Source organism: Poecilia reticulata, chromosome 21, assembly GCF_904066995.2.
Source record: "Poecilia reticulata chromosome 21, P_reticulata-male-v2, whole genome shotgun sequence".
NCBI classification, from domain to species: domain Eukaryota; kingdom Metazoa; phylum Chordata; class Actinopteri; order Cyprinodontiformes; family Poeciliidae; genus Poecilia; species Poecilia reticulata.
In genome coordinates, this window is record NC_088850.1 from 19,412,237 (window position 1) to 19,424,925 (window position 12,689).

Genomic DNA, 12,689 nt, shown 5'->3' on the forward strand with positions numbered 1-12,689 from the left:
TCCCATTTCCCCTGAAAGCCGTGCTGGGTTCTATAAAACCAGAACCACTCTTATCTCTGCATGCAGGGCAGAGTGGCTTTCAAGTGAAGAGGTCAATGAAGAGGAACTGTACAAAATAGACAGATTGCTGCTAGAAGCCAATAAAAGTACTGTTTCTCTGTGGAGAAGGGGGGCAATATCGGGTCAAGGGAAAAACAAATGTAAGAATGTGTGTGTAAGAATGTATTTACTCTCAACAAATGCCTATTGGATTCCATTATTAAATGTTGTGTACGGATTATTGCTGCGGTTTAATAAATGTTCTGTATGAAGATTACTTTAGTTTTAGAATGATTTGAGGTCAAACTCTAGAAGAATAAAACAAGAATCTGTTACCCTCAGTGTTAACATTGAAATTTAAGACCTGACAAAAAAAAGAAATCTAACATATTTTTGACCTTGTATACTGCTGCATGACAACAGTATACAAGAGGAGTAATCTCATCTATAAACCAAGCTTTGCACAGAGATCGTGTTAAACAGAGCATCTTTCAGCCATTTTTTTTATTAGGAGCATATGTTCTGTGGTTGTAAACAGCATGTGTTTAATTACCGTCTGAACGACAGGAGGCACCATGCATAGGGTTTCTTTAATTTAGACTATTTATTAAAGTTTATAATATTGCTACAAAACACCATAAAAAAGTGACACGACTGTTTTCATAATGGCTACCCCACTCTACCTGTCTCACTCTCTTTAAATTCCTCTTCTCTTCTTGATGAAACACATGATAGGAAATGAAAACAAGAGGGAAAAAAGAAAGAAAAAAAGAAGACAGGAAGAAAGCTAGAAAGCTAGAAAGAAAATAAAAAAGAAAATAGAGGCCGTAGGCTAAAAAGAACTCCAATACAAAATCATTAGGATGCTTTCTCAAACATTTATAATGGCAAGGATACAGATGTATAAAAACAGTAAGAAAGATAAAACTAAGTTCACAGGAGGGCACAGGCAGGCATCTTCGTAAGCAGCCATGAAAACAAAACACAGTGACAAAAAGCGTCCAATTAAACGGATTACCGCTCATAAAGAAAGATGCGAGTCTGACTCAGCTGTGTTAGAGATCAGCTGGAGGAGTCTGTGAATCAAAGATAGCTAGGTAGGAGAAATCCTCACCTATATATTTTTTTTTTGCCATCACAAGTTCAGCAGATATAGAAGGGCCAAGTGATTTATCATCATCATAAAGGTGTTTTTTTTTCCCTTTTGGTTAAGGACTACCTTTCTTCTCCGTGCTGAGGGAGAGCAGCAGCTTCTCCTGCTGGTCCAGGCGTTGCTGGAGGGTTTCCTGCTCCGAGCCGCGGCTCTGCCTGAGAGCTTTCAGCTCGTCTCTGGTCTGCTGGTGCTGCTTCCTCAGGCGCCGCTCCTTCGCATCGCGCTCTCGCACTTCCTCGCTCAGCCACCGCAGCTTGGTCTGGTTGGGATCATTCGTAGCGTGCAAGGAAAATGAAAAATGTGTACATTGAAATTGCCATTCTAGGTTGGTTTGTGCGTTGGTGATACTGGTGGGGATTTATCATATCGTATTGTTTATCATTTATCGTGATACTTGTCATGATAAGAATTTGGATTTATTGTTGAGATAAATTCCAGTTAATGACTTTTAAACCCACCAAAATCGTCCATATCGGTATTCTTAGTTTTACGTTTTTCTCAACTGTTTGTTCAATAAAAGCATCAATAAATATAAAAAATACGAATAAACTGCGATCAGTTTAGTGATACAAATCACACTTCATTAAATGACTGGGGTCCTATAGTGGATAATCCATAAAATAAGTAGTAACACTTTATTTGAAGGGGTGTGCATAAGATTGACATGACACTGTCATAAACATGACCTGTCATGAACATAAAGTCTTTATAAATGTTTATGACAGTTGTCATGAAGTGTCATTCGGTAAATAATGACACTTTTAATGCAAAGTTGCTCTAAAAATTGCATTAAAAGTCCATTAAAAATGCCAACTTTGCATGATTTTGTAAATTATGATGACTGAATGCAAAGTGGGCTGCACAGTGGCGCAGTTGGTAGAGCTGTTGCCTTGCAGCAAAAAGGTTCTGGGTTCGATTCCCAGCCCCGGTATTTCTGCATGGGGTTTGCATGTTCTCCCTGTGTGTGCGTGGGTTTTCTCCGGGTACTCCGGTTTCCTCCCACAGTCCAAAAAAAACATGACTGTTAGGTTAATTGGTCTCTCCAAATTGTCCCTAGGTGTGAGTGTATGTGTACATGGTTGTGTGTCCTGTGTGTCTCTGTGTTGCCCTGCGACAGACTGGCGACCTGTCCAGGGTGAACCCCGCCCCTCGCCCGGTACGCTAGCAACCCTCCCGACCCCACTAAGGGACAAGGGTGTAAGAAAATGGATGGATGGATGGATGAATGCAAAGTTGGTATTTTTAATGGACTTTCAATTAAACTTTTAGAGCAACTTTGTATTAAAAGTGTCATTATTTACCGAATGACACTTTTACAACAGTCAAACATTCATAAAGACTTCTTTATGTTCATAACAGGTGTTATGTCAATTTTATGACAGTGTCATATCAGTCTTATGCACACCCCTTCAAATAAAGTGTTACCTAATTAGTTTTTTTTGCTGCTTTTTGTTTATGTATTATCCATGTTTAGCATACTGAATGGAGGAAGTTAATGCGAGACAACATGCTAGTGATTCAACTTCAACTATCAAGTGAAAAGCTTGATAGTTGTCTGCAAAAAAAAACAACAAACACTAAAATAACGTACCTGATACTTACCTATGAGTTTTACACAGCAATAAAACTAGTTGGAACATTTTTACATACAGTGCACACACGTGGGGAACATACACAGACAGTTGCAGTGGGTTAATTAGACAAATGATCACACTGATTTTATGCATGATAATTAGCATCAACACCTCACTGGGGTTTTTTTTTTCTTCACATCTTTCCTGTGTTTTCAGCCTAATTATAAACCAGTATTTTTAACCGTCCTCTCTCCCAGTTCTGCTTTGGGTGAAATAACGCAGCAGTGTGCTTTAATTTCATACGAGCTTTGTGACAAAGCATTATGTTCACAAAAATAACTATAAGAAGGACTGACGTTGGAGAGAGTTTTGATGTGGGAAATAGATTGTGGAAAAATTATTGTTTTTTGTTTAAGTGGCGGTAACATAAACACTACAACAGTTGGAAAAGTTAATCCTCAGTTGACCAATCAAAACACAACCAACTTTCTTCACTTTGTGAAGGAGGTTTGTTTTTGTTGTAGCTTAGGAATAAAGGCAATTCCGCTGCCTTTATTTTGTGCCTCATCTTAAAGCAGAAATACACTTGGGAAAAAAATCCGGAAGTAGAAAAAGTAAACAGTGAAATTTTACAGATTTTCAGATTCTGTGCAAAACATATCTAAACACAAATGATACAGAAACATCTGCATCATTGCGTGAGTTCTAACAAAACTAGCATACCTTTGTCTCAGCGAGCCAATGATGTGGATCCTTCACTAATCCAGGTCTCTGGGAGATCACCTGCTAAACCAGAATAAAAATAAATGCAAATATGAGCGGGAGTACCGTTCTTATCATACCCTGCAGAATCCTGCTGCCCATTCTGAAGTCTGAATATTAGGGAAGTTTCAGCATGAACCAAGAGATATTTAAAGAGAAACTACCAGTTACAAAACATAAAGAGGAAAAAAAAACAAAAGGTGGGCAGACGAACCAGATAGAGGAGAGATGTCGAAACCCTTAACCTCAGTGAGAAGCTCCTGTCAACTTAAATTGCAGTACATGTGTTTAACAGCGTATGACACTACACACACACCCACATTGGTGCATGCACACCTTTGAATAGAGGTTGTGTGTGATAAAAATGAGCTCAGGGACTGTGTTTCAGTCTTCTTGGACAAGCTTGACAGCATCAGCAATGCAAACTGACTGCCAGCTCTTAATGAGTGCTGACATTCACTCACATGCACACGCACGCACGCACACACACACACGCACGCACGCACGCGCGCACACACGCACGCACGCACGCACGCACGCACGATCGCACAGAAAACAATACACAGATAAGCAAAACTGTGACGCTCGTTGGAGAGCATCCGTCCATCAATGCTTAGATGAGACAGCTGTGCGGGTTACCAGCCCACTCAATGTTTCATCACCTCTGTTGCATGAAACAGCAAACACATGTTCACATTGGTACATAAAATAATAATAGAAAACACATTTTTTCCAAAAGCTTTCCCTGTGTAGAGCAGTGATGTGTGCAGACATTTTATCTCACTACAGTTTTTAAAAAAAAAAGTACTAAAGGAAAGAAAGATTTCAGAGGGACACTTTGTCCAGAGGAAAAAGGACAGGTGCTCTAGCACCACCTAGTGTCTATGTGTGCATGTCATTGTAATAGAGTAATAGAGCAATTCTCTCTACAATAAAACAATAAGTTCATTAAGTTTAGTTGTCTATTTTAATTTGTAGTAGTTCCAAAAGGTGTGGGATGCCTCAATTGTAAAAGACAAAAATTAAAGGGGAAGTATTATGTATTTTCCAGTCACATAGTGCCATTTTATAGCACAATCAGGAAACTATGTTAACTTAAGTTGTTATAAAAATGTTATATATATATATATATTCATGATATTTTAAGCAGCCCGAGGCAAAGATGTATAACTCCACTATCCAGACAAAATTTGTTGAAACATTTTAAAACTTTGGGAAACCCCGATAAGAAATGATAAATAATTGCGGAATCTGAACCCGGTCACGGAGTGACTGTCCACTGCATGGCAGATATTACTCTTGTTAGAAGCTTGTATATAAGAGCAATTGCAACCTTTAGTTGAAATTTATCTAAAATCAAAGATATGCAAATACTGACCTTAATTGACTAATTTTTCTCCGCTCAAATTGAAAGCGGCAACAACGGCTACAATGCTCCTTTCACTTCCAAGGAGGAGAAAGTGCATTTGCAAATGTTTTATTTTCAAAGGTAAAATAATAAAAAATAAAAAGAGTAATGCAAGCAAAAGGCTAACTTCATACCTGTAAAAACGGGTACAAACTTGGTGCCACTAAAGCTGCAGTATGTAAAATGGAAACAGATCATTCGAGGATGTGCTGACACCATCTCTTTATCACAAAAACAAAACCATAAATCTCTTCAGGGTGCAATGGATGAAACAACAACACACAACCAGAGAAGCATTGACAAAATATTGGAAAAAGCAAAACAAAAACACATCTTCTTGTTGTAAACACACCTTTGTGACAAGGTGTTTATGCATACTGAACAGAATAAATAGCAGACTTTTCTTGAACCCCCCTCTGTCCTGAGTTGTACCAAACAACAATGCTGTCACACATGCTCAAAGACCCTTCTCCCCCCACCCCGCCTCCGATTGTCATTCGAAACCAGGCAAGATGAATTCCTCAAGGTTCTCTGCTTTGGCGTCTCAAAGCGCGGCACAGCCGTGCAAAGGTCTCCATCTCTGGGAGACCGCGGCGATACGCCAGAGCATGTGACCGAGTGGGAGGAGGATGAGACATGTCTTGGTTCCTCTCAACTTTTTCCTCGAACCATCAAAGCCTGTTTGGCTCGGCGGCAGACAAAAAAGGAGGTGAAACTGCTGAAAAACGTAACAAGTAGGCAGGGAGTTGAAAGTGCTGTCTGTGGGCTTGAAGTGGGGGGCAGGGGGAAATATTGCCACTACTTCTTCCTTTCTTTTTATTTTTTATTTTATTAAAACGGAGGCGACGTAGAGTAGGAGGTTTTGCTACCTCTAATTTAAATATACGACTGCCTGGTTTATGTCTCTTTCAGATTATGAGGAAGTGTGTGGTGTGTTTTTTTTTTTTTTTTTTTTTGGGAAGCCATATGTTTGTTTCACCTCCCACTGGGAAAATGGAAAGAGACGGGAACGCTGAGATAGAAGCAGATGGAGAGAAACGCTCAGACTAACAAGGCAGCGTAGATGACAAAGAAGGAAGTTTTCAAAGAGATCTCCACTTTGGTATTTCTCTTCGCTAATCATCTGCACAAAAGAAGACAGTAGAAATGAAAGAGAACAGGCGCAAAAAAAGGAGATGCAGGAAAAATAAGGTGCATGAAGTTAAATGATGCAGTGCCTTAGAAGAATATTCAAACCTTACATCTTGTCAAGTTACAATCACAGCCTTTAATGTATAACGATTGGACTGTTAGGAGTTAGATTGGAGGGAAAATCTCTGTCCTATTATGTCCATTTTAAAAAAGTCCAGATTTGTGGACGGTAAGATAAATAGTTGTCAATGTCGACTTATTCTTACACCAGAGTTACCATGTCTGATTTTTTCCTTGTTCAGCTTGTTTTATTTGCTGTTTTTTGCTTTGACACTCCAAATAAAATCTGTCATGGGCTGAAAAATCGTCAAGAGTGTACTGTAGAGTTTAGATCGGGTCTAGAAAAATTCAACCTGACCTGGCCTGAGCCAGTAGGCTTTGTGTCTGAGCCCGGTCCGACCAAGTAAGTTTAACCTTCCTGCGGTAAAGTCCTGAATGAAACCGACTCCGAGTACACGTTTACAAGTTTTTTTTTATGTGTGTATGTGGTTTTGGAAACTGACAATCTGACTGAACGGTATCTGCCCACGCTGCATTCCTCATGAGTCGTTCTAAGACCACAGGAGGCTAATTATAGGCCTGAACCCAAAGTGAACCCGGCATATTATTCTTATTATGATTTTAGCGCTTTCGTTTTTAAGTCTCCCATTTAAGTAAGCAGAGTAACTTTTCCTGTTTTTAGCTTTGCTTAACGTCTTCCAGCTCCATCTTGTTGCTTGTTGTAAACCGCAGGGTGAGTCAAGTGCAAATCAACTGGGATGTGGGACTGGTAGGATTCTATCTCCGCTGCTGCTGGAGCAGAGCAGGGTGGAGCAGCGTGCGCATGCAGGGCACTACGCTTTTTACAGTCTGAGCACTCTGACTTTATTTCCTCAACAGATTAAACTATCTATTCATCTATTTACTGTATAATAAGTAGATTAACACAACTTTACATCATGGATTCTCGTTTGGATTTCTTTGTCCTGTTTGTATTGTAGGCTTATTAAATGCAAACTTAAGCTCGAGCCATCAAGCAAATAATTCTGGCCCAACTCTTGCATTCGTTGTCCATTCAAGTGTACTTATAAATTTTGGAATTAAAGGGCCAGACAAAAGGTTGTTCATCTTTTAATAAGTTAAAATACAAGGCAACGGTCTGTTTGACTATAGAACAGATTAGAAACCATTGAAGAAAAACCTCTAAAAACTTGATCTTGAGATTTAACAGTTAACAACCAAATACTGATTTTTCCTTTAACTCAGAAAAGTTTTTTCTTGACACACAAAATAATCTATAATTAATCACTCATCAGCAATCCCGTACTAAATTTCCACTTCCCTCCTTCACATTCCCATTTGGGGACTTTCCAGTTGTTCAACACATTATCGTAGTCAAAATGACCAAAGTGGAGGCTGTACAGGGAAAAAAATCTACTGCTAATAAACCCTTTCACTGGTAATAATACCCCTCATTAAGTTGATCACTAGTAAGTCTGACTTCTTTTCAACATGATGGATGAGCGATGAGGCAAGGTGTTGGCTGTCAGACTGCATCACCACTGGACCAGAGCGAGAAATCTATAAGCAGATAAAACAGGCTGCCTTCATCAGCCTTCAGCACAGTTGGGGCACTAGGAGCAAGAATCTAAGAGTGTGTGTGCCATGTAAACATGAGGGGGGACATGGGCAAAGCAATAATGTTAGTTGCTAAATCAATGATAATGTCCTTAATTAGTAAAAAAATTAACTGCAGTCTTATTGCTATATATCAAGGCTGGCACAGGTAGTAATCTGTGATGATCCATTTGAATCAATATTTAATTTTGCTAACAAGGTTTTTTTTTCCCCTTTTGTTTGTTTTCTTAAAAATTTAAAGTATTACTGCAGGTTTTGTTTGCTGTGTGCTAGCAGAATCCCCCGGTCGCAGTCACCACATTTAGTTCAGTGTGTGTGCGCGCGTATGTGTGTGTTGCAACAGCCAGCCGTGTTCATTTATTTGTCAGTGTTAATGTTAAATCAAGCATGGCAGAGAAAGTGTATGATTCATTATTAAATGAGCACAGATATAAAAATTCCTGAAGGCCAAAAGAGTCGTAATTATAGAAGTGCTTTAAATTAGGCGATGAAAACCAGCAGGTTTGGATGCTTCGTCAGGTTTAGTCGTGAACCAGAAGTGATGTGTGTGAATTGACATCCAGGGGGAATTGATGGGCTGACAGCGAAGACAGAAAGTAAATAATATTGACTTCTCCAATGCACTTAACACAATTCATCCTGATCTGTTACATCAGAAAGTCCAGAAGACGCAGGTGGGGCCTCAACAATTCCCCAGCTCTCGGGTCTCCATAACCACCATTAGACGCTATCTCGATGCTAACAGGTTGTTTGTGAGTGAAAAATGCCCTTTTTGTCCACTAATAAGACTAAAGCTACGTTCACACAGCAGGTCTTGATGCTCAATTCCAATCTTTTGCTCGAATTGGATTTTTTTTTTTTTCCGTAGTCCTTGATGCTACTAATTTAATGCGACCAACATGCAATCTCGATTAAAATCTTGACTTGTCATTACACTTTAGCTTTGATACATAAAAAACTAAACTGACACTATGATCAGAAATATTATTTTTGCTATTTTCTCTACTGCTTGTTCCACCAGACCATCAATAAATATCAGTAAATTTGAAAATATGATTAAATGCAGTTACTGTGTGCAATTTAGTAATATAAACCACACTTTTTTAAAGTAGATGACAAATATGAAGGTGTTTTAAGAACAATATTTGCACAATATTTGTTAAAAAACACATCAATAAGAATGATGTGATGATGTGCTATAAAGTCACAATCATGCAAGTAGGTAATAAAGTTTTTTAAAATCATAATCTTTATCGTTATCACAATAGCGCCACAAAACATTGTGACAAAATTCTAAGTCGCCCATCCCTACTTCAGCCATTGTTTAGGTTCGTATTTTCTGCTTCAGGTTTCTTCTGGAGCAGAAATATGGCGCACGTCTCACATCAATGATGTAAAAATCTTACAAAATCTCACACGACTGTTCAGATTAAAAAAGGTTTGAAAAGTCTGAAACATATCCAATTTAGCACTGCATATGGAAGTGGCTCAAATCTGATTTTTTTTTTCTGGTGAAAAGATCAGAATTGGGCCGATAAGGCTCAAATAAAAAAGTTGAAACTGAGGAAAGAAAAAAAAACTGTCAATCTGATTGAAAAAAACCTTTCAATCAACTTTTTGATTGAAAGATTCAACTTTTTTTTATTTACAAAACACTCCAGATGTGTCTGGAGTGAAAATACAAATGTACACTTTTAAGTATGGTGGAGGACCTGTGATGCTCTGGGCAGCTTTCTTTTCCTAAGACCTTATAAACATTGTTAAAGTGCCTGACATTATGAACTCTTTAAGACAACAGAATGTTTTAAATAAAACTGAAGCCTGATCTTTCAAGAGAATCAACATATCTGGTCAAATCAACACAAAAATCATTCAGTTCAACGTTCTTTCAAGGTCATCCCACTACCCAGGCCTTAAACTTGTATGTATAAAAAACAACTGTAAGAAGTCTCAAGAAAAGAATAATATAATCTAGAGTGTGCAACGAGACAACCATTGTGATATGAAGCCATAAGATTTATTTTAGGGTTGTTTACACATCTTTAACAAAGCGTGCCAAAACTGAAGGAGTGTGTTACATTTCAACAGGACGTTGAGTCCAGCAAATAAGGACTCAAACCAACAAAGCAAGCTTATGTGATTATCAGATCAAAAAATAACTCGAAACTCCACCTGGGAGTAATTAAATGAGTCCACATATTTTCACAGTTACAGTTTTGGCCGTCTAACCAAAGATACACAAGAGGCATAATCAAACCTTTATACGGGATTTTCTCTCATCCGTATCCAAAGCAACCCCACCTCACCCACTTCACCCTCACCTTCCACAAGACTTTCCTGCGTTCTCAAACAGAATGATGCCTGTTAGGAAATTCTAATGAACTGCAGGAATGGATTGCAAATCAGGACGCAGGGTGCCTCAAAACAAATGAACCAACTTTTATTATCTTTGACTCGGCTTATTTTCCTGAAAGCTAAGCAATAACAATTTGATCGACTTCAAAAGGATTTCTGAGGTATTCAAATAAAATTGGTGGCTTGTAGGTATTTTAAATTTAGCCTTTTGAGTACAAAAAACAACAGTACCTGCAGTTTGTCTTGTCCGTTTCTCACCAGACTCCGACAGACTGCATCCAGTTCCTCCCCGAGAGACATGAGGACCGTCTCTCGTTCTGCTTCCATCGTCACAATCTTCTTCTCCAGCCTCAGAAGCTCAGACTCGGAAACACATCTCTGCTCATCGACGCTTGCCTGATTAGGATGGCAGAGTCGAGTTTGATCATTAGAAATCAGCAATAACTTTTGTTGATCATCAGCATTCTTAATTCTATTTGCGTTTTTAAAGAGTGGGAGAAGTGGAGGGAAAATGGGTTTCAAACATTTTCTTCAAATGAAAAGTCAGAGAAAATGCGGAGTGTATTTGACTTTTTATAAGACTTTTTAAGACCATTTTGAATTAAATTAAAGACTATTGGTCTTAGATAAGGGCATCATTAATAGCCATTATTAATATATTAAAATTGGTCTTAAAAGAACATTATCATTTATTGTGATAATTACTGGGGCAATTTATCATCAGGCAAAATTTGTTAGCATGACAGGCTAAGTATTACCACAAAATATCATGGAGTGTTTTTTTTTTTTTGTCGTCATACTGTTATGGTAGCCAGGGATAGTGATTAATCCAGACAATAGTGTCTTTATGCTACAATTATTTGAGACATGCTCACTCTACTCAGATGATCTCCATTCCACTCATTGTGAGACTACTAGCACAAATTAATTGGACCTCTGTTGAATTAAATCAGTCACTTTAAATGGAGAAAATATTTGTGCCAATCACTTATTTCTATTTATTTGTTACTATTTTGTAGATATTAGTTTTTATTGTGATATAAAAGAGGTTTTTCTTTTTTTTGGGGGGGTATTTTTTTCCATCAAAAAATTCAAACTATGTTCATCAGGAATGATTTGTAAAAGTAATAAAAGCAGGAAATATTCAAGGAGATGAATACTTTTTAAAGGTTCTGTAAAATTCTACTTAAACATATTGAAATCTTGTGGTTCCAATGTTTAAAAATAGAGAGAAAAAAAGTAAAACATACAGCAGTGTTCTTTATGTTAGGTTAGTATCACCAATATTTCAGGGTTTCTTCCAGGACAAAGCCAATCAATAAGTCACAGGACAGGAACCTCAGTGAACAGCGCCGCCGTGGGAATACGAATCATTATCTCTACGGCGAGATAATAACCCTCCCATGTTTCATGAATAGGAACCGGGTTTTCTGCACAAGCCAAATTACAAATCAATACACGTCTACCCAGGAAAAATCCACATACAACTTATCAGGTCTGTGTCGAGGAGGTGAGCTGGCATCAATACTTTATGAAAACGCCTAAAGTCACACTGATAAATATGAATTTTTTTTTAGCAATAGCTAGGATAATATGATCATATAATCCAAACAGATATAAAAGGAAGTGAAAGGAATAAAGAAGGCCAAGATATACATGTTTGCTTTTAATATGACGCATTAAGCCGGTGATGTTTGAAGTCAGTCCTGCATGTTTTTAGCTTGCACTATGCAGATACTGTTGTAAAATAAAACGGCCTCCATTCACAGATACAAACCCCAAATCCCAACGAGTCGAGCTTGGCTTACTTTGTCTTTCAGTTCCTGCTTGAGTTGCTGGTATTTTCTTTGCAGAAGAGAATGTGCGTCGTCTTTAGTGTGCAGCTGCGCCACCAGCTTATCACACTCATCCTTCATCCTGTCCAACTTGATGTGCAGCGCCACGCGCAGCTCCTTGTCCGACACCGCGTCCGCCTGCAGAACGATGGAGAGGGACGGGTTTTCAGAGCCGCCGTGTACAAACGGGTACCATTTCAGCTCATCGCAACCATGCTAGTTCGATTTTGCAGGTCAAAAAAGGTCAAGTGGTTCCAAAAGTGGTCATGCATCAATGAACGTATCTATGTTTTGTCAAGTTACAACTGATCTGTTGATTATTTTCTGGATTAACTGACTGATTGGACATCAAAAGATGCTTAATAGATTTTCTTTCTACAGAATTTGAAATGGGTAAAGCTAAAACTTTTACCTAGAAGTTCTAGGTAGAAAATATAGAAAAACAAGTTTTTTAAATCTATTTTTTGTACAGCTAAGGCTAAATTACAACTCTGAATATGTTGTTCTTTCAGTAATTGGCCTTTTTATTTTGTCTGCATACTCCAGCTAGCAATTAATCAATTACTAAGTTATTGAACGATTATTTCAGTAATCAATTGATCATGATTAATCATTTCAGCCCTCATGCTGAAGTCATATTCTTGATCTCAAACGCAACAGAACACGTTTAGGAATCGATTAGAGCTGAAACTTATTAAAACATCAGTGTCTGACCTCACAAATGCTCTTCTAAAAGAATTTCCCTTAAAAGTACT

The 12,689-nt window shown here is 38.2% G+C and overlaps 1 protein-coding gene across 9 annotated transcripts in view; it reads right to left on the reverse strand.

Moving 5' to 3' along the window:
• The window catches only part of cep128 (centrosomal protein 128), a 56,900-nt gene that overhangs the window by 15,427 nt on the left and 28,784 nt on the right, over window positions 1–12,689 (reverse strand). For 7 of the 9 annotated variants that reach the window (XM_081602219.1, XM_017302312.2, XM_017302314.2 and 4 more), the window contains 4 exons: window positions 11,908–12,072; window positions 10,331–10,495; window positions 3,490–3,552; window positions 1,259–1,451 (listed from right to left, as the gene is read on the reverse strand). In XM_081602219.1, coding sequence (XP_081458345.1) covers window positions 1,259–1,451; window positions 3,490–3,552; window positions 10,331–10,495; window positions 11,908–12,072 — 586 coding nt within the window. The remainder of the gene's footprint in view (window positions 1–1,258; window positions 1,452–3,489; window positions 3,553–10,330; window positions 10,496–11,907; window positions 12,073–12,689) is intronic. The other 2 variants (XM_017302310.2, XM_017302315.2) reach the window with 1 other exon arrangement.